The sequence below is a fragment of the Prionailurus bengalensis genome, chromosome D2 (genome assembly GCF_016509475.1).
Source record: "Prionailurus bengalensis isolate Pbe53 chromosome D2, Fcat_Pben_1.1_paternal_pri, whole genome shotgun sequence".
In the NCBI taxonomy this organism is placed as follows: domain Eukaryota; kingdom Metazoa; phylum Chordata; class Mammalia; order Carnivora; family Felidae; genus Prionailurus; species Prionailurus bengalensis.
In genome coordinates this window covers 70,802,101-70,825,794 of record NC_057351.1, presented here as the reverse complement: position 1 = coordinate 70,825,794, position 23,694 = coordinate 70,802,101, and the positions used below count along the sequence as shown (strand labels likewise).

Sequence of the window (23,694 nt, the reverse complement as noted above, 5' to 3'; positions counted from 1 at the left end):
CACTGACAACCACCAACGGCACCTTCTCGCCCCACATTCTGGCCAGCCCTCCCGGCTGGGCTGTGAGCACCTTGAGGGTAGGGTCTCTGGTCACACTTCCAACGGCCTCCCAGGTACCGTTTAAAACGTAGAGAGACACAGATCCGGCCCGGGGCTAGTGAAAAAGAGAGCGGGGCCACTGCACTTCGTGCCAGGACCCTCACTAAGCCTCAGCGGCACTGCCGGCCTTCTCAGCAGCCAGCACGGACCTTGAGCAGGATGCTGCCGGCGAGAGCAGGGGAGCCGCGGAAGGCAAGCACGGCCGCCTGCACGGGCGGCTCACCCCCAACCACAGCCACCACCCGCGCATCCTTGGTTGGCGCGGGTCAGTCCTTCCGGGCCTGCTCTTGCCAAGCGCGGGGAAGGCCGGCTCTCCACACCAGGGTCACGCCGGGGGGACAATCAGCATCTTAACCTGAGATGACGTTCCCCCACGGCGGAAGGGGTCGGGGCCGCGGGTGATTCCAAACAGACGCTGCATCATCCGAATTCAGAGGCCACATGAGAAGACCCAACGCCTTGCAAAACTGGAGAAGGGAAACTGAATCAAGTCACTTTCCGGGCCCTTTGGACCCTAGCTTGTCTCGAGCAGAAAAGGCTATAAACATTTGGGTTTCCTCCTGAAAGCCCAAGCCCTGTACATAATCACTGGCTCTCCAAACCTGCATTCCCAGTCACTATCAACCAACCCCAATTCCGGCCAAGATTGCAAATAGGCCATGTGATTCATATTGACGCGATGAGACCGCTCTTTTACTCACTACTTGAATTCCTGCACCGCTGATCCCTTAACAGGCTCAGTGCTTTGGAGACCATCAAAGGGCTCGGCCCCACCAGCCCAGTGGCACCTGCTCCCGATGACCAGAGCCCAATGGACTTTCCCTCAACAGGAGGTTCTGAGGATGAGCATCTTCAGTAGGAAGAGATTTAGGTCTTGGGTGAGCATGTGTGGGAGAGGGACCCTGGAAAATGGGGCAGAAGAGAAGCTTGAGATTCTGAGGAACAACCCTTTCGAAATCTCCCTTGAGGTCAGCGTGTGATCAAGGTGGCACCTCCAGCTAGTGGGGAAAAGCTGGTCTAGTAAGTGACATTGAGACCACTGAACAGCCACCTACAAATGAGAAAAGGATCGATCACAAATGGATTCAAGATTTACACGTGAAAAAATGTAACCGTGGAAGTTCTAGAAGAAACCTGGAAAGAATTTCTTCATAACTTCCAAGTGGAAAACGACCTTACTTTGCCTTGAAACCCAGAAACCATAAAGGGAAAGGGTGATAAATCTGGCCACATAAAGAAAACGTCTACAGGGCAAAACATACCACAACGCAATAAAAAAATGCAGACAAACGGAAAAGTTGTTTGCAACTCAAGTCAGAGGCACGAGGTCAGTTTTCCCAATATGTAGGGAACTGACCTAGGAACTGATGCATAAAAGACCAACAATACAATAGAAAAACTGGCAAAGGGTATGAACAGATATCACACAGGAAACACAAAGGGCTCTTTAATATGAGAAAAGATGCTTCACTGTACCACACTGAAATGTAGCAGAAATCTAAATGCAATGTTTGCAAGGGAAACTACCAAGTTCTCAAACACCGCTGGTAAGAATGTAGGTGCTACAGCACCTATGGAGACCAATTTATCAATATTTAGTGAAAATACGGTTGCATAGGGCTCCTGGGAATATATCCTACAGACATACTTCCATATGTGTGAAATGATGTATTTACAAGCTCACAGTATACATACATATATAACAGTATACATATATGTATATAACAGTATATGTGTATATATATATATATTTAACAGTATACATATATATGTATTTTTTTAACATTTATTTTTTTTGAAAGACAGACAGCACGAGCAGGGGAGGAGCAGACAGAGAGGGAGACATAGAATCCACAGCAGGCTCCAGGCTCTGAGGTGTCAGCACAGACGCGGGGCTCGAACCCACGAACCATGAAATAAATCATGACCCGAGCCGAAGTCGGACGCTCCACCAACTGAGCCACCCAGGTGGCCCGGTATGTTTGTAATATCAAATGTCCATCAATAGGGGATTGGTTAATTAAACCTCAGTATATCCTCACAATGGAACATTAATAAGCCATAAAATATAATATATACCTGTATTAACGCCTATGTTACCTATCTACCTAGATACAAAAAGACTTCCAAGACAATATGAAGAAAAAAGGCAAGGGATAGAACAGCGTATACCACATGCATGGTAGGCTTCATACCGCTTGTGTTTGCGTGAGGGGATTCTGGAAGGATGCTTGAGAAAACAGGTAGGGAAACCGGGCAGATGGAAAACATGTGAGCAGGAGGGACACTAGGCATTGAATGTGTTCTCCTTGAACGCTGCGAAAGGGTTACTTAAAAAACAACAATTCCCTTGAGACCAACAGCTGAGCGTATTTGCTTGAATTAAACAGGAAGGACATAACTTCAAAACAAAACAGGATGGAAACAGCTTGAGTCAGTGGTTAAGGCATTTAATTTAATTGGCGGTTTGGGAGCAAAGGAGTTGCCTTTTATCTTCGGTTTACTGTGTGCTCCGAAGCGAGCCTGCCCACATTTCTCACCGCACCGTAATCACCCTGCTGCAATCATTGTATCAGAGCCAGGAAGTGAACTTCTCAGCTTCTAATTGTCGGGAGAAAGACTTCAGACACTTTCAATCCACCTCACCCCACAGAGCGCGCACAGAAAGCAACTTAATTTATAGCAACTTGAAAACTTAAGTTGCAGGGGCGCCTGGGTGGCTCAGTCGGTTAAGCGTCCCACTTCGCCTCAGGTCACGATCTCATGGTCCGTGAGTTCAAGCCCCGCATCGGGCTCTGTGCTGACAGCTCAGAGCCTGGGGCCTGTTTCAGACTCTGTGTCTCCCTCTCTCTCTGACCCTCCCCTGCTCATGCTCTGTCTCTGTCTCAAAAATAAACAAACATTAAAAAAAAAAAAAGAAAGAAAGAAAACTTAAGTTGCAGAAAAGTAGAATATGGTGCCAATCAAATCCCCCGAGCGCAGAGATACAAGGAGTCACAGAAATGCAGCAGCCAAAGCACAAAACCTGAAGCACAAACCAGACGGAGACGGAGCCACCTGAAATGGCCCTTCATGCCAATCCCCGGTGGCACCATTCCAACAAGTCTGAGCGGCTTGAGGTCCTGATGCCCCCTTGCTCGCTGAAACAGACCGCCCCCCCCCCCCAACCCCTTAGCTCAGCGAGTCTTGCTATGAGAAAGTTTGGACACTCTACATCAGTGCCAACGTCAACAAGGGTTCGCTGTTGACGGTTCTCTCTCCACGAATAACTAATGAAACTTCATGGGGAATCCCTTCCTTTGAAAAGGAGGGCCCTGTGTGGAGGAGAGCGGAGACTCAGCAGCCCGTGGTCCTGGCCCTCGGAGGACCCGCGATGGGTTGACCCAGTGGTTGCAACTTCTGGACTGCTCGTGCCCGGATGGAATGGTGTCTGTCACGGTGTCTCCAGACCGCCCTGCAAGGCTGCCTGTGGTCCAGGACAATGTGCGCCCCCTCTCAAAAGTACCTGCCATTCTGGAGAAAATCTGGCTTTCATTAAAAGCCACTTTTGCTCTTAAATCCCAGAGGTTTTTCTAGGATTAACCCAGGAATGTCATCTTGGAAAACCACTTCCTTCTGTAACCTGTTTGTAAGTAGTCTCTAGTTCAAGTTAAGTATCGCTTTTCAGACCAAAATGCCCTTGTTAAATTTTGATTTTTGAGTAGGTTCCCATGGTTCAAAATCCATCATGCATAAAAAAAAAAATCTGTATCGATGAGTCTCCCCGTGGAGGCACCCCATCGGTTCAGTTCCCACCCTCCCCCTCAACGGCACACCACTGCCCTCAGCCTCTTTACAAATCTCTCCAAGTACAAACCTACTCTATTTACCTCCCTTTATTTTTCATAAAAAGTAACACACTATACATACCATTCGCACCTTACTTTTTACTCGCGTCTGTTTTGGTGCCCTTCCGTCTAAGAGACCTTCCCCATTCACTTTCTGCAGCTGCCCAGCGTGTCCTTTAGGAATGCGCCATATTGGATTTACCCGTCCCCTGTGAGTGGGTATGTGGATTACCTGAAATCTTTCACGAACGTAAACAACACTGCAGGGAATCACTGTGTGTGTGCATTACTTTGCATTTGTGGGAGTATCTGTGGAATAAATCTCATGGAGTAGAATTCCTGGGTCAAAGGGTCCAGGTCCTGTCATTCCGACAGATGCTGTCAGATGCCCTTCCGAGAGGCTGCGCCGGGTTACGCTCCCACCATCAGTGCGCGCACCCGTTTCTACGGATCTGCCAATGGGGCATGTCACCGAACCGCATTTTTGCTAAGCCAGTAAGTGAAAATGGTATTTCAGCGGGACATTTGCTGTTACCGTGAGTGAGGCGGGGCGCCTTTTCCTATGCCTAAGGGCTGTCTGTGTTCGTTGCCCATTTCTCCGTTGGGTTGTCCCAAGATGCCCCTTTTAGCAGCAAGAGCCGTGGCCAGTGCACCCTGCTGCTATTTCAGAGCTGCTCTCCGGAGCCAGGGAGGACCAGGAATGAAGAAACTGGCTGGATTCACTCAGGCAGGAGCAGTTCCTCGCAAGTGAACAGAGAGGGTACTGCACTTCCTATTGAGACGCTCGTCTTCTGAGGCATAGCTTTTGTCTGCCAGCACGCTGTCCCTTTCCCACTGTTCTACAGACACCTCTCTCGTGAGTGGGAAGCCAACAAGGCGAATCGGCACGTGACTCACAGGGGGCCAGAGAATCTCTCCCCTCTGACTACTGGGATCGGTCAAGGGATTGTTACGTGATCCACGCCTGCCTGATGGGAGCCATCCCGCCAGGTGTCCAGGGAAAGAAAACCACCTTCTTTTTACTGGGTTCCCTATCTTGAAGGACAAGGTAGGGCGAGTCCGCCACATAAGGAAAGCTTGCTTGGGAAGGAAGCCAACCAAGGAACACAAAATTCTACCATGCCTAGAACGAGGAGCCACCCCCCTCCCCTTGGTCTTCCTGTTCCACTAGCGGGTACATGTGCCCTTCTGCTTAGAACTGGATCTCGGTCACTTGCCACCAAAGATGTCGAAATACAGAGATGACGAGACCTGCACTCACCCTCTCGGGACCGATGTCCAGAGCGTCGCAGACCGTGACGGCAAAGTGTTTGGACCTTTCAAAGCTCCCCTTCCCGACACTGTAGGAGCCATCTATCAGAAATAGGACGTCCACAGCAGCTGAGCACCGTATCACTGGGGGGGAGAGCAGGACATGATGTGTGACAACTGGCTTCCCCGCCATCTGGTCCCAAGAGGGTCTCCCTCCTGAACCAGAGCAGAGGCAGAAACAACCTTGGGGTGGATCAGGCTGCTCCTGTCAGCACCTGGGCAGAAACGACGCAGGAGAAGGTCCCGGCCAGAGGCAGCCCTCCTCTGGAGCAGGAAGTCTGCTCCCCCACCCAGGCCTCGCCCACGAGCACGAAGCCCACAGTCTTCGTAATAACTGGAAATGTCTAATTCAACAACACTAACTGAGCCATAGGAGGGGAGGGCCCGCAGGGCCAGCGAGGGATACTGAAGAGCCTCGGCCCCGGCCCTCGGGGGCCACAACCTAGTTCAGACCCTGGCACATGAGGTCACATTACCCCAGAGTTCAAGTGAGAACAGCACTGACAGTGTCTTTCCTGTACACCACCCATCCACTGCCTCCAACGCTTCACATGTGCTAACTTATTTAATTCTTATAACCACCCTAAGATAGATTGCTATTTTTTTTACTTAACAGTTTAACTGAGGCACTATTCACAAACCATTCAATTCACCCGCTGAAAGTTTATAATCCAGTGGCTTTTAGTATATTCACAGATACGTCCCATCGTTGCCACAGTCGAATTTAGCACCTTTTCCATCACCTCAAAAAAGAAACCCCGTGGCCTCTAGCTCTCAGCTCCCTAGCTCCACACCCCACCCCTAAACAGATGCGCGGTTTTTACTCCCAGTGGAGAGATGAGGAGAGAAAGGCACAGGACGATTCAGTAACTTCCCGAAGGCCAAAGTACCAGCAAGTGAGGGGGCTGGGAAGCAAACGCAGGCTGTCTAGCTTGCAGAGGCCGCATCCCTCCACCTCAGCTCGAGGATGCAGGACAGTGGCGGTCAGAGAAGCACCGGCGAGAAGGCGCCACCCAGAAGGTGGCGACTGCAGGGGACTTCACCAGAGAGGGAGGGAAGGGGCATTCGGGGCCTCTGGGAGTGGGCTGGTGGGGCGTGAGCACGTGGAGCGAATGCTGGAAAGGGTGGAAGAGGAAGGAACATGGCGGGAGGTGAGGTTGCTGGGGGGATGGTGGTCACGTGGGACTTCCAGGCAAGACCAAGGAATTCAGCCACAAGGATTAACCAAGGGTGTTCACCCCCGTGGGAGACCTGCTCAGGCCTGTTTGGGGAAAATGGCCCTGGCTACAGCGTGAAAGGAAGATGGGAATGGGACAGGAGCATTCTAGAATAACATAGTTTCCCTTGGGTCCATCACGCAGAGGATGAAATGGGGGGCCTGGAGGGTTGAATGACACAAAGGCTTACTTTTGCTGGCGGCTGAAATCTTCCCAATGGTCTCCCTGCTTACGTGGACTTCCTGAAGAGGATGAGATGGGCGTACTAGGAAAGAAGACACCAGAAAGAGCCATTACGGGGAGGAGTCTTAGAGTCCACATATGTGACCAGAAATGAGAGGTAATAAGAGAGAAAACTGGAATGTGGAGGAAATCAATGATGTTGTATCTCAAAAAATTACCAGAGGGACAACATAAAGAAACCCCTCCAAATACTCCAATCAGGAACCTTTGTATTTAAATTTGGGTATCCCGAAGACAAAAATTAAAAATGTACATAGAGGGGGATACAGAGAGCCTGTGAATCTGATGAGTTTTGCCCCTTAGTTAGGTATAATAACTGGGTGCCCCTCTGGGGCACAACGCCTTGCCATAAAAATTAACCCTGGATATAAACACACAATTCACAGAAGAAATACAATTCGATTCGTGGACAAGCACAAGGGAAAATGTTTAAACAGGTGACGAAATGTTTTAACCCAAATAATGAGATACCCGTTCAACGGTGCAATTTAAATGATCAGCCTCTAAATTTAAATGTAACTGGGGAAAGACCCAATCAGGAAACACTCTTCCAGGGGTGTTCCTGGAAACTGGTCCAACCCTTTTAGAAAACAACTTGGCCAAATGAATGAAGAGTCGTCAACCTGCTTACAGCCTTTGCCCCTATGGTATCGCACCTGGGAAGGGATCCAAAGGAAAACCACTTTTAGACAAGGGAAAAGGTACATCAAGGCTCTCCTTTCACGGTTGTGATGGAGAGGAAGGCTGGAGAGAACACATATCCATAGGGACAGGGCTGGGAGTAAACTGATAAATTTGTTCAATGCAATTCACATGAAAAAGAGCCAAGAAGTTTTGGGGTAGGAAGTTCATGAATACGTCTTTCGTTCTTTTGTACGATATCTAGTAAAATTGGAATGATGGTATATAAGCAATCAATAGCAATTTAAAACAAACTTTGGGGCACCTGGGTGGCTCGGTCGGTTAAACGTCCAACTCTTGATTTCAGCTCAGGTCATGACCTCACGGTATGGGAGTTCAAGCCCCATGTTGGGCTCTGCGCTGACAGCAAGGAGTCTGCTTGGGATTTTCTCTCTCTCTAACGTAGTTCCTAGCTCTCCCCACCTAACCTTCCAGCAGAGGGTCTCTGCTCACCTGACACGCCCGTCCCTCAATCTCTACTCACAAGGAGGCTGGTTCTGGGCCAGAATGCTGGACCAGCAGTTCCTCCGTAGTCAAGAGCCGTCACGCAAGTACCTCTGATGAGGTCTAGGACAGTTTTGCCACCAGGAGCGGAAACAAGACAAACTACAAAGACAGTCTTGTTGACAGAGCTCTCGCCAAAATCTTGCCAACTGCCAACTCACTGCCCCCTTCCCCATAACGCAGTGTTGCTCCCATCGGCCCAGCTCCCCTGGAAGCCCCCCCCCCCCGAGGGCGGGAACTTTCCCATCCATCCTCCACAAAGCCTAGCCCGGCTCTCTGCACACAGTGGGTTCGCACTCAGGTTTCCCGAGTAAGTCTATGAATTACTGCCAAGGGCCCGGGAGCCAAGGAACCTCCAAGGCCCTACAAAGAACCGAAAAATACTGTTCCTTTGTAAAAGTCTCACCAGCAAATTCTCCAGCTGGAGACAGGCCAGCAGCCTCCCCCTGAGGGGAAGGAGGAAGAGCTCCACGACCAGAGACTAGTCACTACAGATGTCACTCAGCCGATGTGTCTTTCTGTACCGTGTGCTCAGCTGTCACGGCAGGTGCCAGGCATCAAGTGAGCCCTCCTCGTGCCTCGGGTGACCTCCCCATTGCTCCCCGGGGAAGTCACCTCGGGACTCCGTGCAGAGTCTCCCCCTGGAACAGGGAGCCAATGAATGTGTGACTGTGGCTTCCCGTTTGGACCAAAGCGGCCCGGCCTCTGCCGGCCACCCGCCCGGGCTCCAGAACTTTAATCTCCAGCCAAGGAGTGGGCAGGATTGAGAATCACTGGTCCCGTCAAACCCCTTCACCTTTCAAATAAGACAGCCGAGGCTTACAGAGATGATTCCTGTGCGTTCCGCTCCCCCAGAGGAGCCCAGAGCGGTGTGGCCGGCCCAGGAGTCAAGGGACGGGTGTTTGTCCCTGGGCAACGGCTGTGTGACCCCGGGCAAGTCACGAGGATCATGGGGCCTCCCCCACCTCGTCTGTACAACCCGGGGAAGGTCAGATCGAGTTCTCTGTCAACTGGACAGGGCCACAGGAAGCGCAGCTCTGCAATGAGCTAGAGCCGAACCTGGACCCTGAGCCTCCACGGACCTTATTCCCACCCTGAACCCAAACGCATCTCATTGCTGCCCAGTCCCTCGACCTTGAAGCCACTAGTTACACCGAAAACCCATGTGGCTTGGAGAAGGGGGGCTGGGGGAGCTGAGCAACCACCCGCCTTCTTCCAGCCTCTCTTACCTCCCCAGACTCCGGGCCAACAGGTGGCTCGTGCCAGCAATCAACACACACCCCAAAACACAGGCATGGGGGGGGACTGCCAGACAGAATCTCAGAGGCCACGAGGGGATCCCAAGCTAGACTCGGATGGCTGGACACCCTGCCCATTTGTCCTTACTTGAAGGACAAGTAAGACGTTCTGACACCTTTCTACCACCTCTTAGTAATGAGGCTAGAACTTGGAGGGACAAAGTGGGAAGTAAAAATAAAGTTGATTTGCTCCGTTATTCACTCCTGAATCCACTTCTGGGGCACCTGTATGTGCCAAGCCCGGTGCTGGGCATCCAGATGACACAGTGGTAAATAAACAACACGCAGAACCTCTCTCTGATGGAGCAGATCTCTGGTACAGAAGGTGGGCTCTAAGGTTTTAAAAATTCACCCGGAAGTAAACTCGTCTCGGTGTTCCGTGCTACAGAGCAGACGTACCCATGGCTACAGGTTTTCCAGGGGGAACAGACCTGATCTGGGGGCCCCGGAGGAATTGTGCCGGGTGCTGAAAGACGAGTAGGAGTTTGCCAGGGTGGCAGTGCTCGGTGAGGGGGTGATCTAGCCAGAGGGGCCACTATCACTGAGCGCGCGTAGGCAGGGAGGGAGCAAGGGTGCTGGGCAGGATTGGAAGGGCTGTGGCAAGGAGGGAGAAGGTACAAGAGGGGACTGGAAGTGGCATGCGGTCAGATCAAGCAGGGTCTCTGAAGAGCAACGGGGTATCATTGAGAAATTTTAGGCAGACTGGGGCACCTGGGTGGCTCAGTCGCTTGAGCATCCGACTTTGATCTCGCGGTTCATGAGTTCAAGCCCCACGTCAGGCTCTGTGCTGGCAGCTCAGAGCCTGGAGCCTGCTTCAGATTCTGTGTCTCCCTCTCTCTCTCTCTCTGCCCCTCCCCTGCTCATGCTCTGTCTCTCTCTCACTCAAAAATAAATAAATCTTTAAAAAGTTGTTTGTTTAATTTTAGGCAGAGAGAAGGTGGGGAGGAGTGGAGAGGGGTCCAGGCAGTCAGATTTGCATCGGCTGGAGCAGAACCAGGTGGACCCAGGGTGACCGCACACAGGCTGGGCTGCTTTGGTTAGAACAGTGGTCCAAGCACAAGATAATAGGGCTCATGCTAGGCAGGTGGCCGTGGAGTGGACAGACTCAGTTGCCTTCGAGAGACCTCCCGAAGTTAAAATTGACAGGATATGAGGCAAATCAAACCCCTCCACACCTCACCCCTGACCAAAAAGCTTACCTCCAGAAAGCAGGAAAATGAAGATGGCCTCCAGCAACGGGAAGGAAGGCATGTTGATGTAACTATGGGGCAGGGTAAGAAAAAGGTATCAGCAGTTAGCTCTGTGCACCCCCCAAGTCATCCTGAAACAAGACGACAGCTGCTCAGCCTTTTCCAGGTACAACTATGACCTTGAGGCTCTTCCTCGCCACGATGACTGTATTAGTCAAAAAAAAGACCCAAATTTCCTCAAAAGTCACGCGAGACTACTCCAATGACTTTGCTTTCAAAGGACAGGCTAGCATCTTCCCCAGACGCCTGCCCCCAACCCCCCCCTCGCTCCCCCGCTCCTTCACAGACTCCGGGAAGGCATGCTCTGTCCACAAATAAGAGTCCCGGGTCCCAGCTTGGCCTGGCCCCTGTCCCGCCACGTGACCTTGAGTAAAGTCCCCTCCATCTCATTGCCCCCATTTCTCATGACGAGTTAGACTCAGAGACTCAAGATAGGATTTCCAACGTCCTAATGTCCTGAAGCCTTCTAGCAAGATCACAACGTCTGCACTTCCTACTCCATAAAAAGTAACATGGCTGAAGAAGTCACAAAAGGGTTTTTCAAAAAATGCCTAGTAATGCTTAGAGTACAGGTAACATTCGGTTCCATGGGGCTTGACAACGATCTTTAAGGGAGGAAAGGGTGGGAAGTGAGAGCTTTTAATAAGAACGATAGACTATAACTCTGCTGCTATAAAAGCACATACATGAGGTAGACTTCTGATTTTAGCTGTGGGGCCCAAGAAATGGATCCTTATCCTTTTTAACCACAAAGATAACGATGTAAAATCTACACAGTCTTACATTTTAGCCACTGTACTGAAAGGGATCATACAGAATGAAATTTAGACTCCCCTCCACCCCCAGTATAATTTAGCGGGCAAAAATCTAAGAACATCTGAACAATAAGCTCCAGAAATTCTGTTTTCTTGCCTTTTGGGATCCAATACAACCAAGGTCTCACCCTACGGTTTCTCAGCCTCAAACCTGCCTATTTAAAAAGAAGACATGAGGGGCGCCTGGGTGGCTCAGTCAGTTGAGCGTCCGACTTCGGCTCAGGTCACGATCTCACGGTCCGTGAGTTCGAGCCCCGCGTCGGGCTCTGTGCTGACTGCTCAGAGCCTGGAGCCTGTTTCAGATTCTGTGTCTCCCTCTCTCTCTGACCCTCACCCGTTCATGCTCTGTCTCTCTCTGTCTCAAAAAATAAATAAACGTTAAAAAAATTATTAAAAAAATAAAAATAAAAATAAAATAAATAAAATAAAAAGAAGACATGAAAGAGTGGGACCACACGTAGGCCTTCCCGAAGTTTCCTCCTGTTAAACAAACAATCCTGGACTCTCACTCAGGAGACCATTCCAAAGAGAAAATCCCAGGCAGAGATACAGGAAGGGAAGCACGGCAGGGTCCCCCCGGGTTCTAGAGAAGAGAGCGGAGGGAGAGGTGGCCGGTCACCGTGTGCGGTACGCAGGGGTGCAGCCGAGGGTGGAGAAACTCATTTCCACCTGGTGCACCCAACTCAGAATGTCCCTGTGATCTCTTGGGCAAACACTGCTCTCCCGCGTCTAAGAACGTGGAGAACAAGGCAGGAGCGCCAAGTTTTTGTGTATGTATCTTGGGTCCTCGGACATCCACATCTCCACTGGCAGATGTCAGTTCTCCAAAACGCATGGCAGAAGCTTCCCGGTTATGTTTAGCTGCTCACCAAAATGCCTGTAACTTAACGCACGCGACAATGAATTCTCCTGTCAGAGGCACTCCACTGTCTCTACTGGGGCATTACAAACACATCCCCTTGGGACGCTTGGTCGGTTAAGCATCTGACTCTTGGTTTTGGCTCAGGTGACCATCTCGTGGCTCGTGAGTTCGAGCCCCGCACTGGGCTCTGTGCTGACAGCTCAGGGCCTGGAGCCTGCTTCGGATTCTGTGTCTCCCTCACTCTCTGCCCCTCCCCTGCCCACAGTCTCTCCAAAATAAACATTAAAAAAAAAGAAAAAGACACATCTCCCAGCTGAGGCAACAAAACGACTTGACTTGACTTGACTGTCAGAGGAGTTTGAGGGGGCCGAGAGCAAGGGCTGCCTTGAAAACTGAAGCTCCCCAAGAAAGATAATTTTTCATATTTAAGTTTAAATGTAACCCAACTCACGTTCCTATAGGTGCTACTGCCGGACCTTACTTGGAACTGTAGGGAATCTGAACAAACAGCGGGGACTGCTTTAGGGGACAGCACCTATGGCTCAGGTCTGCGTTCCTACTCTTGAAGAGCAGACTCCAGCGAACAAGAGGGACACAACTTGTGAAAGGGGAAACTCACAGTGAATGAGCCGGACACACCTGAGAGATGAAGGAAGGGGTCACAGAAGCTCAGAAGCGGGGAGGGGGCCGTCCCAGACAGCCGCACAGTTCAGGTCTCTGGCCCCTAATCCAGTTAGATGCTTGCATCTAACCAGGCTGCTTCTGGAGCGGAGGTGAGTCAGGGCCCTCGAGCCACCGCACAAGCTGAGATGGCATAGAGGCGGGTGACTAGGGCAGGTAGGGGCTACACCTGCCCCCTGGTGGCACACAGCCCGCATCGTGAGTCCAGGAGCCCCACTTCTCATCCGATGCCATGGTCCCTCGTCTACAAAACAAGGAGGCTGGACCAGATGCTGCTAAGGTGTCTTTTGGTTTTAAATCTCTCTGTCACGGACCCGTGATGGTCAGACCTTACTCTACTGAATATTCAGCTCCTCGGATTTCAAACACGTCTGAAACAAAGGGGATCAAGTGTCCCAACCAGCTGAGAGTCTTTGTGCCTCAGATGACCGTGAGGCTCACGTCTGCACCTAATCCAAGTGGCCAGCGGAGAGCGAATCTTACAAGAGTGAGAGGGTCAGGACCTTCCTGGACACACAGAGGAGGGAGAGACGGACAGAGAGGGTGCAGGCCAGCGCGGCCAAGGCCATCCCCACTGGCTTCCAGCCTGGCACCTGCCAACAAGACAGGCCTTCCTTTCCTCTCACTCCCGACGACAGACGAAGGGCAAGTTCTCGCCTGCCGCCTGGGAGCCAGGCCAGGCCAAGTGGACCAGGGCCAGGGCAGAGCTGCCCCTGGGATGCAAACCAGTCAGGCTCAGGCTGATTTTCCAGGGTCACGGCTTCCGACCCTGGGCACGTGCAGGACTCTGAGGCTCGGGCCTGTTGATGTCTTTCCCAAACCAGGATTCCAGCGGCCTCCCCAGGCTGCCGCGAGGACCTGGGGGAAGGAAGTACATACAGAAGGTTCCCGCGCGCACAGAAAGGCACTCAGGAAACACGGGGCCCCTCCCGCTGCCAGGAGACAGACCCAAGCAACCTCCTCCCGCTCTCTTCCTTCTGTGCCTCTACATGCCCCGGTGAATGCTTTTCAGAGTCTCCCAAGCTTCTGCTCATTCGGGCAAAATTTACGTTGGCGATCTGCAAATCAAGGCAAGAAGTCAAATGCCTCCTGAGAGGCATCTGGACCAGAAGGTGCTGGCTCTGGGACCCCAGCGGCACCTCCCTCCCCTGCGCCCGCGGCACAGCCCGCACTCAAACTGCCCGCTGGTGTGATCGACTCACCTGCCCGGTGGCAAAGGCCGCAGGGACTCCGGCTTCGTCTCTGCCGGAGCCCCAGCCGCCTGCACTTGTCTGGCACACAGTAGGCGAGATGCGTGCCTGCCGGGTCAGTAAGCACCGCTACGCCTACTTCTGGAAGGATCTTTGCGCTCACTACACTCGCTGCATTCCTTCTTATGCCAAGATAAACGAAATAAACGCTGCTTGGGTGTGGGTGCGGTTATTAACAGCACCCTGCTGTCTCCCACCCGTCATCTCAAACGTTCAGTTTCCCGCCCCCCTGCCCCCATCACAACTGCTTGCAGTACTAATTCGAATTCTAAGTACAGCCCAACACCTAAAATCTTTTTAAGAAAGGATGAATTGCATAGTAAAAACCCAGCAGCTGCTACCATCCAGTGAGCATCTGCTGGGTGCCTGGCACCGGGGGCCATCCTTCTGTATCTTCTCTCCCCCTAAGCCTTGCAGCCAGTCACCGAGAGCATTGTCCCCATTTGACAGATGAGAAAACTGAGGCACAGAGAAGTTGTTTTTGCCGCAGGTTACACAGCTAATAAGGGGATCAGACTCCCTTCTGGCCTCCCAGCGATCTGCTCAACCCATCCCCTTCCTGATCCTGGGGGAGTAAGGTAGGGGAAGAGAGGCATAATTAAAAATCTGCCAGCTGAATCCTGCCCTTTGGCAGTTTTCCACAAGCTACCACCTGCCAGCAGCTCCCACCTTCGGCACACGTGAGGAGATTTCCAGAACTCTCTGCATTCTTGTGCAAAGCAGTCAGGAGTGGTTTGCGTCCCAGGGGCAGAAACAGATCATCGCGTGCAGGTACCCAGGTATGCCTCGTCAAGCCCTTTCCGTTGCAAAACGCCCCACTCGTCATTTGTTCTTTTTCTGTTCCATTACCCACGCTAATCCCACGTCATTCCTGGCTCCTGGGGCTCTCACACATCCACTCTTCACCACCACCACCTCCCCCCGCCCCCATCTTCCCATCTGACTGCTGCGTTCAAATCCTGGTTCCACGCAGCACTGGCACCGCTAAAAGGACAGTGGGTAAGTGCAGTTTGTCGCAGGGCTCCGCAAAACTCAGCACAAACCAGGGATTACACTTTCCATGCCGCGGGAAGAAACGAAGGCCAAAACAAGGCTACTTTGGGAAAAGAAGGACCAGGCTGGCGATGGCTGAGGGCAGTTTTGCAGGACAATGCTCTGCCTTCTCCTCTAGGATGGGAAATGAAATGAGTTCGGGGTGAAAAAGGAAACCACTTCTGCCTCCTCACAAAACGCACTTCCCACCCCAAATATTAGGTTAGCCCTTGGCAGCCTCCTCTCCATCAGTGGGATGGAAATCTGAGCCCTTTACAAGAACGGGCAGCACCTGAACAGGAAGACTTTAAAACCGGAGGTAAAAGTGTCGAGCCAGAAAGCCCTCGCTGTCTTCCACCGTAGCAGTTGCCTTCCTTGTTCTTTTGATACAACATTTTGTCAGGCTCAGGGGGTCCAGAGAAGTGGGCCACATGCTTCTAGTTTGACACAGCAGAGAGACCATTTTAAACACTGCTGGGGGAAAGTCACGCTCCCTCTCAAAGAATCGCAGATCGTTAGAACCCGAAGGTCTGAGAAGCTGAAGTCAGCACCAAGGGATGAACAATGTGCTGTACAGATTCCCTGATCAGATGGGCATGGATCTCAAGGCTTCCCACTCTCGCCGCACCTGCGAAGAGACACTTACAGCCAAGAGATGTTTGCTTTGATGGTTATTTGAAAATCCTTCATTTAATCTGTACAGGACCCAAGTTCATTGGACTCTGGGAAGCAGAGGCATAAGAGAATGCACATAGGACCAGAAGTCCAGAGACAGAATTCCATGCTAGTTCTGCTTCTAACCACCTGGGTGACGTTCCCTGTCTCAGGGTCATTCATTCGTCCAATTGGGGTGAATCTTAGTTTCACGAACTCAGGCCAGCGTTGTAAAGATCCAGGGGAATCGTGTGTGATCGTCCCTAAATGTACAACGTTAAAGGTTGTCATTACATTTCATAGGTTAATTTCATATAACACCCATAATGCCGTAGGGTAGACATGATCATTTCCATTTTTCTACATGAGAAAGTGGTCTTGCAGAAGCTGGGACCCAAAGTCAAAGAGCTCCAACAAGAGTGGAGTCAAGCCCAGGTCTTCTGATGAGGACAGCTGGGCCGTGACAAGAAGAGTGAAGTAATACAGAACGAGCACAGTCAGACGCCGGGAAGCCTGAGCCTTGAGCCTTTCAGTAACTTCCTTCAGTTCAGTCTTTCAATTTCCTTCCCTCAAAAATGGGGGTGGCATCACCCAGCCTATTTACCTAAAAAGGTAGATGCCGGGATCACATGGGATCACAATGCAAAAGTGCCCTGGGTGAAGGCAACGTCTTTTTTTTTTTTAATTTTTTTTTCAACGTTTATTTATTTTTGGGACAGAGAGAGACAGAGCATGAACGGGGGAGGGGCAGAGAGAGAGGGAGACACAGAATCGGAAACAGGCTCCAGGCTCTGAGCCATCAGCCCAGAGCCCGTTGCAGGGCTTGAACTCACGGACCACGAGATCGTGACCTGGCTGAAGTCCGACGCTTAACCGACTGCGCCACCCAGGGGCCCCAAGGCAATGTCTCTTAAATGGAGAGCAGGGAGACCCGGTTGAAGAGAAGGGACTCAGGACCAGGAAAGGAAATGAGGGATCCAGGACAGGAATCATATTGAGGGCAGGCCAGCAGGCAATTCTGTGGGTGGGAGAGGAAGCAGTCTGGAGCTGTTTACATGATGAAAGGGTAAACTTAAGGAAGGGACTCCAAGCGCATTCCACTGGCCCAGGGAGCTGGCCTGGGGTGATGCTGATACCATTAGCCTTGTGGATAATGGCAGGGTTTTGTGTTATTTGCAAACAAACAAACAAACAAAACAACAAAAAAAACCCTTGTGGGATGAGATTAAAAGTTGATAATTTTGCTGCATTGCTCCTGATGAAAACTAAAAAAAACTGATCTGTGAAGGGCAAAAGTACAAAATCTACGGACCACTGTTCTAAAACACCTCACAATGATGCTGACCCCTCCAATGTTATAATTACACGCAATTTCATTTATTCAAGCATCTGCCCTGTGTCCAGCACCCTGTCAGGTGTTGGGGATACAATGAAAAGACTCTGTAAGGTACACACAAGATGGGACAAAAGGCTTTGTAATCTCACCAGTTTATCCCTGATGTCAGCACTTGCCAATTAATGACTGGCCCATTTATGCAGCTCATCAAAAGCCTAGCAGTCTGGGTTCCTGGGGGGCTCTCCCATTCGCTCTCGGGTCGTCTTTCACCTCTCTAGGTCTCGGTTTCCTTATCTGTAAGAACCTGGACATCTGAGCAAACTGAGGGGAAGGAAACAGCTATTGCAAGCTCTGGAGGGTAAACCAAAAACTAAATGTAAGGGGAAATATGTCACTGATGGTTTTCAGTCAATCAGACAGATGTGATAAAGGAAAGGAGCCCCGCTCTCTTCCCCAGGGTTTGTCGGGGGACCTAGTCTGGAAAATTCTTACACCATCAAGAGACAGTTTGGGGTCGAATTTCTACAAACAGCAAGGGCTGCACCCTCGGTGAAGAGCAGCCCGCAGAGCCTTGCACCCCCATCAGCAGCAAGAAGGGAATGGCTGCAGGTTGCTGAAAGCCAGCAGCATTTACAAATTAACTCCCCAGGCCTTTGCCAATTGCAGTGGTACCTCTAGGACGGAGAGACAGACGGACGGAGGAAAGAAAGAAAGGAAGGAAGGAAGGAAGGAAGGAAGGAAGGAAGGAAGGAAGGAAGGATCTTTTCTCTTCTCAACAAATGCACATTTCTTAATATAATGTCACAATGGAAGCCAAACAGACATTGAATTTTTACACCTGAAATTATAAAACATTGAAAGGTTCTGGGGTTTTTGTGTGTTAAAGAACCTCATAATTTGCCAATTGTACAGGTTCTGATTATTCAGTTCCAAGACACCAGACACACAGCAGGTGCTCCCACCCAACGGCCGCTCTTGGCTGGAGAGCCATAGATTCCACGGGGGGCCAGGTGCCCTCCTCCCTTCTTCTCTGCCAGGGTGCCCACCCTGCTCCTAAACCGAGGCCACCTGGCAAGTTTCAAAGGTGCAGTTCCGAGACCCTCCATTTACTCTCCCAGCAGGTGGCCAAGGGCGCAGCCCCAGGAAGGAGAAATGCAGGAAAGGGGGGCGGAGGGGGGGGGGCGGCCGGGGAGAAATCCCAGTATGAGAAGTCACAAGGACAAATCCCCTAGCCTTCCCATCGCCCAGGGGCCAGTCTCTGGGCCAAGGGCCCTGCTAGGGCTCTGCCTGCAGAGGCTTCGCCGTGGCACTCTCGCTGCTGGGAAAACTGCACAGGAGTCACCTTAACACCGCGTAGGCCCTGAAAAAGAGGGGCGCGGGAAGGGGGGCTTGGGCACATCCCCCAAACGTTTACTCAAAAGGCAAGTCCCCTTCCGCAGTCTCCAGATTAACAGACTGTGCCTGTGCCAACCAACAGGTCGAGTTTAATACACGGTTCCCTTCTCCACCCACTGCCACCTAGCCCCTGTCCCCTTACCTGTGCTCCGCGCCCCCTTGGCTCTGCGACCCCGTGCCGGAGTCCCAAAAGAGAGGCCCCTCCCGGGCCCGCCACGCTCCCCGTCCCGATGCGCTGGCTGGGTCTCCCCGGGCCGGGCCGTCTGCAGGGAGCCCGGGGGAAGCGTGCGCCAGGTGCGCTCGTCCAGGTGCGCCAGGTGACTCCGGCTTCCCCGAGAAGCGCGCGGGCCTCGCGGCCGAGTTCAGGTGCGGCTCAGACAAAGCCGAACAAAGCCCGCAACGCCGCTCGGCCGCCGCGTCCACGCGGGACCGCACGGGATCCGTGCCGCTGGGAGGGACGGCTGGGGGCCGAGCGTCCCCACCCCCGGAGCGCGGACAAGTAACCTGCTCCCCTCCCGAGGCCGCTGGCGGGGGCCCGGGGCGCGGAGACAGCTCCGGCTCTGACTCACCGGGACGAGGGCGGCGGGAGCGCACGGCGGGACGCGCGCGCCGAGGCTGCCGAGAGGGCCCGCGGGCTCGGCTCGGGCCAGGGGGCGCTGCAGGCCCGCGGGAGGGCGCCCTGGGTGGGAGCCACGTGGGGCACCTGTAGTTCTCGCCGACGGGAGGCGGCGAGCGCGGCGCGGGCCCAGGGAGGTGCATCGGACGCTTCTGGGACCTGGGCCCGCATCGCTTCTCGCGTTTTTTAACACGGCGTCGGCCAAGAAGCGGCAAGTCAACAGAAGTACTTACTTCTGCGCGGGTCTCCCAGCCTCTGATCGGTGTAGCAGGGCTGTGCCATCCGCTGCCGACTCCGCAGGGTTTAGTGCTCAGACCCGCGCGAAGATGTTGACTTTGGCATCGCTTCTATTTGGCATGGCAGTTGCCATTTACCTGTCTGCAGTTACTGCGGCTGGGAGGTAATAAGCGGGCCTTTTTGGCCAGCGTCCTCGATTAAGTCTAGAAGGTGCCTGATTTTTAAAACTCGGATGCCAGAAAGCAAAATGGCATAATGCCTACACATAGTAACACTCAATAGATGTTGACTATTACTGTATCATCTATGGTTTTCATAAGGCATCAATAAAGTGTCATTGCCCAACGTGTGCTCGTTGCAAAATAAGAAAATGCCAGTAAGGACCTTGCAGAAAAACACCTGTCCCACCATCCAGAGATAATCACTGTTAACGTTATGGTGTTACGTTCTTTCAACATCCTTCCACTTACATAAAAATTTACATTCTTTTTAGTTCGGTCCCTACATACTGTGACATACCCAGCTTTTCTATTTCTCTTCTTGAACATGTTTTTAGCCACTACTTAATATTCCAATGTAGTTAACCTGCTGTTGTAAACATTAACTGTTAATCATGAAATTAGGTATTTGTGCTTTGGCCCAATCACTTCCTTGGAGTAAACTGCAAGAAGGCAAATTTCTAGACTCTTGGGTATAGGCAGGTTAAGGCTTTTGATGTGTATTGTCAAACTGACCTCCAGGAAGATCAACCTGTTTCCTCTTTTCCATGCCCCTCTTCCCATTATTCTTGTAAATGTCAGTCTGATAGACTAATAACTTTTTTTTTTAACGCTTTTCCTTTCTAACAAATTTTTTAAAGCATTGCCCTTTGGTTCTCAGTTGGTTTCCAACCCTCTCAAAATCTGTAGCTTCTAGTGAAAGGGACCCATGGTCAGTAAATGTTGCAAACTTCACAGAAGTGGGGAAAAGAAGGACCCGTTTCTCACTTAACTCCTTCCAATAACATTTATTGAGCACCTTTTTTTGGTTGCCTGTTTTACATTAAAACGGAGCCACACCAGAGCAGGATAAGCCATGCAGGAGCACCCATGCAGGGGAAACTGGCCACAGGTCTAAATGCTTGGCGGAAGGAGGGGTGGGGAGGGGAATTGTCTCAAAAACATGTAATGCAAGCCAAATAGGTCATTTTAAACGTTCCAGTTACCACATTTAAAAAGTGGAAAGAAACAGGTGAGCTTAGTATTAGCCCAGTAGATCCCAAATATCTTGTGTAATCAATGTAAAATAGAGATATTTTATGCTGTCTTCAAAATTGTGTATTATACATTTATGGCACATCTCAATTTGGTCTGGCCACATTTTAAGTGTCCAGTAGCCACCTGTGGTGAGTGGCCTGTGTCTCTCCAGACAGAAGAGGTTTGAGAAGGGCAGACTATGTCCTGGCAAAAGTGGAAATTTAACAGCTGACGGCCCTCTCCCCGACTTGTGATTCGTTGCTAAGCTGGCATCTACCAGCACACCTTTGGCTAATCAGTTTACCTGTGAGAAGTCAAATTTCAATTCTGGATGTTCCTGACAGTTTGGCGGCTTTAACTGGGGGGTTGGGGGAGGGGGGGAGTTCACATGTTCATTCCACGATCAAGAAGTAAAAGGCTACAACTATAAATACTGGTGGAGATACAAGTTCTTTCAAACTCCTTCAAATCAAAGTATAAGTCAGTCTGTCCCAGATGCCTATCAGATCTATCAGATGTGCATGGCGGCCGGGGGGAGGGAGGCAAATGCAAGTGGCCCAGGCTACGGAGAGTGGTGAGTGGGAGACTAGCAGGGCTGGAGGTTTTTTACACAAAAAGCTGGGCAACTCCTCCTTTATGAAGATCTGTGGAAAATTTCAAGTCACTTTGAAGGACCATCATCCCAAAGACTCTGTGAGCCCCTTGCTTCCAAGGACTTGCCTTGCTCATCATTGCAGCCCCGATGCTTGCTAACTCTACACAGTAAGTGCCCCTTGAAAATGTGAATTGCCCCGTACAGCGGGTCTCGGTGGTGAACACACAAGGCATGGAGGCGACTGTGCATTTCACGCAGAGACAACAGGGGACCTGAGCACTCAGTGATACAGAGTGGGAGACACCCAGTGTGGAATGACCACTGCTTTGGAAATGAGGGAAATCTGGGATTCCCCATTCAGCTCCCCTACCTACTGGACTTGTGACAGAGAAAAGATGCTTAATTTTTGACTGCTCAGTTTTCTGGCCTATGAAATGAAAGGCTCAGGAGTACAACCGTTCTCAGATCTGGGGAAGCCCCCAGTTTTTTGCACCCACTCCCATTATTTGGACCCCCAAATGATGAAAGCAAGGTGAAACACGCATGAAAAGCCCCAAAGGAAAATAGGTTACAGAGCCGCCAACATGGACTTCCCAAAACCCTCTCGAGAAGTGAAAGATCAGGAAACAGTGCGTATTCAATGGCCAAGAAATCATCCTAGAAGAAATTAAGGGCCTGATTCTGCAGGGCTCCACAGGCAGCAAAACCATGGCACAGAGGGCAAGAAGAGAGAACAAAGTAGTGGTGGCAGGACATGAGGAACAGAAATACTGCATCTCAAAGCTAGAGACCCTTGGGCTTGGGGTAGACACCAATGGCTCTAAGGTTTAAAACATACAACCCAACTCCATTAAGACAGTGAGAATTACACACAAGGTTACTGGATTTGTTTCTGGGAAATGTGATGCTTTCTGGCTCAATCAAGGAAACACATTATGTCTCCAAAGGCAAGGGCCTGGGTAACGTCAGTCATGCGACCCACACCCAAGACTGTGTAAGCACTCTCCTCCTTAAAACTGCCAGGACTTCCAAATTTTGTATCTCCCGTTTCACACACGAATGCCTTATGTGTTCACTGAATGCATTTCGAGAGGAATCTGGGCACACCCTTGGGGATGGGCTTCTTAGAATTAGCCCCACGGTCTGTCTCACTTCCTGGAAGGCTTCCTATCACTACTAGGTTTTAAAAATGGCATCACCTCAGAGTCTCAAGGTAAAAAGGGAAGCACAGGAAAATGGCCAAGGCTGGGCAGCTAAAGCCTTCAATGAAACCAATTCTGGGTTATCTGAAAGCTACTGCCAAGGTTAGAGAAGCTTCCCAGGGAAGATGGACTGCAGTGTCTAAACAGGAACTTGACCAACAAACGTTCAGGGCTGCAGAAAAACGTGTCCGTTCTCTGGGTGAGCCTCTACCGCTCCCAGCCTGTGCAGGTGGGCAGTAGTCTTACTTGTAACTGAACTTCACTTTAATCCAGCAAGCAAAATCAACCTACAACTCTTAACTGTCTGTGTGGAACCACAGGCTGCCCTCCAATTCCTTTTATCTGGAAAAACAAAGCAAAAACATCCTTGAGAATCCTGTGTGCTTAATGAGTACACACTGCTTGGGCACATGGCCAGCTACAGGTCCACCGGCAGCTGGTGAATAGCCCAGGCGTTCCTCTCTGGCCACCCCCAAAGGGCTCAATTTACCAAGTCCGGGTGGGAGTTGTGTCAGTGGTGAGCCCACCGGTTACACTAAGGGTCTACTGCTCCGGGCTAGCAGCCTCCCAGCACTAAGCCTCACATTTACTTAATTCCTCTCCTGGAATCTGGCTATTTAGGGCCCTACAGATAAGGATCCTCGCCTATTGGTTTTCTGGAGCATTTACTATCTAATAAGAGAGCTCAAGTTCAGAAAAGTAATCACCTTCACTCAGTTTTGAGACTTTTACATTTCTAGTTGCCCCAACAAAAGAATTCTACCAAAAGAAAAGGTGTATCGAATGTACCTCCACAGACACACTTTCATCACAGTATTTACACGTCCTCTGCCAAGGAATAATTTGTTTGGTTACATGGTTTCAGCAATGTTGTGCTTATCTAACTGAAGTACATATTTTGAGGGAAACTGAACACCAAATGTGATAGATTGCACATGGTGCTGATGAATAATAAACACAGCATTTATTTCAATCTCAGGAATGTAAATGGAGGTCAGTATATACTTGAATGTGAATTAATAATGTTAAAGTAGGTCAATTAAAGATAGAGCTATTGCTATTGCTAGCTATTGCTAGACCCAGCAATTGCACTAGGAATTTATCCAAAGGATACACGAATGCTGATTCAAAGGGGCAAATTCACTCCAATGTTTACACAGCACTATCAGCGATAGCCAAATTATGGCAAGAGCCCAAATGTCCATAGACTGATGAATGGATAAAGAAGATGTGGTATATAGATTACACACACACACACACACAGGAATATTACTCGCTGATCAAAAAGAATGCAATCCTGCCATTTGCAACAACGTGGATGGAACTAGAGTGTATAATGCTAAGCAAAATAAGT

At 50.8% G+C, this 23,694-nt stretch overlaps 1 protein-coding gene across 1 annotated transcript in view; it reads right to left on the bottom strand.

Annotated features, from left to right (window-relative positions):
- The window catches only part of VWA2 (von Willebrand factor A domain containing 2), a 46,098-nt gene extending 27,036 nt beyond the window's left edge, over positions 1-19,062 (bottom strand). The window contains exons 1-4 of the mRNA XM_043597606.1: positions 18,598-19,062; positions 10,380-10,441; positions 6,645-6,719; positions 5,188-5,321 (exon numbers count right to left, since the gene is read on the bottom strand). Coding sequence (XP_043453541.1) covers positions 5,188-5,321; positions 6,645-6,719; positions 10,380-10,431 — 261 coding nt within the window. The 5' untranslated portion in view covers positions 10,432-10,441; positions 18,598-19,062. The remainder of the gene's footprint in view (positions 1-5,187; positions 5,322-6,644; positions 6,720-10,379; positions 10,442-18,597) is intronic.
- Positions 19,063-23,694: the final 4,632 nt, after the last annotated feature.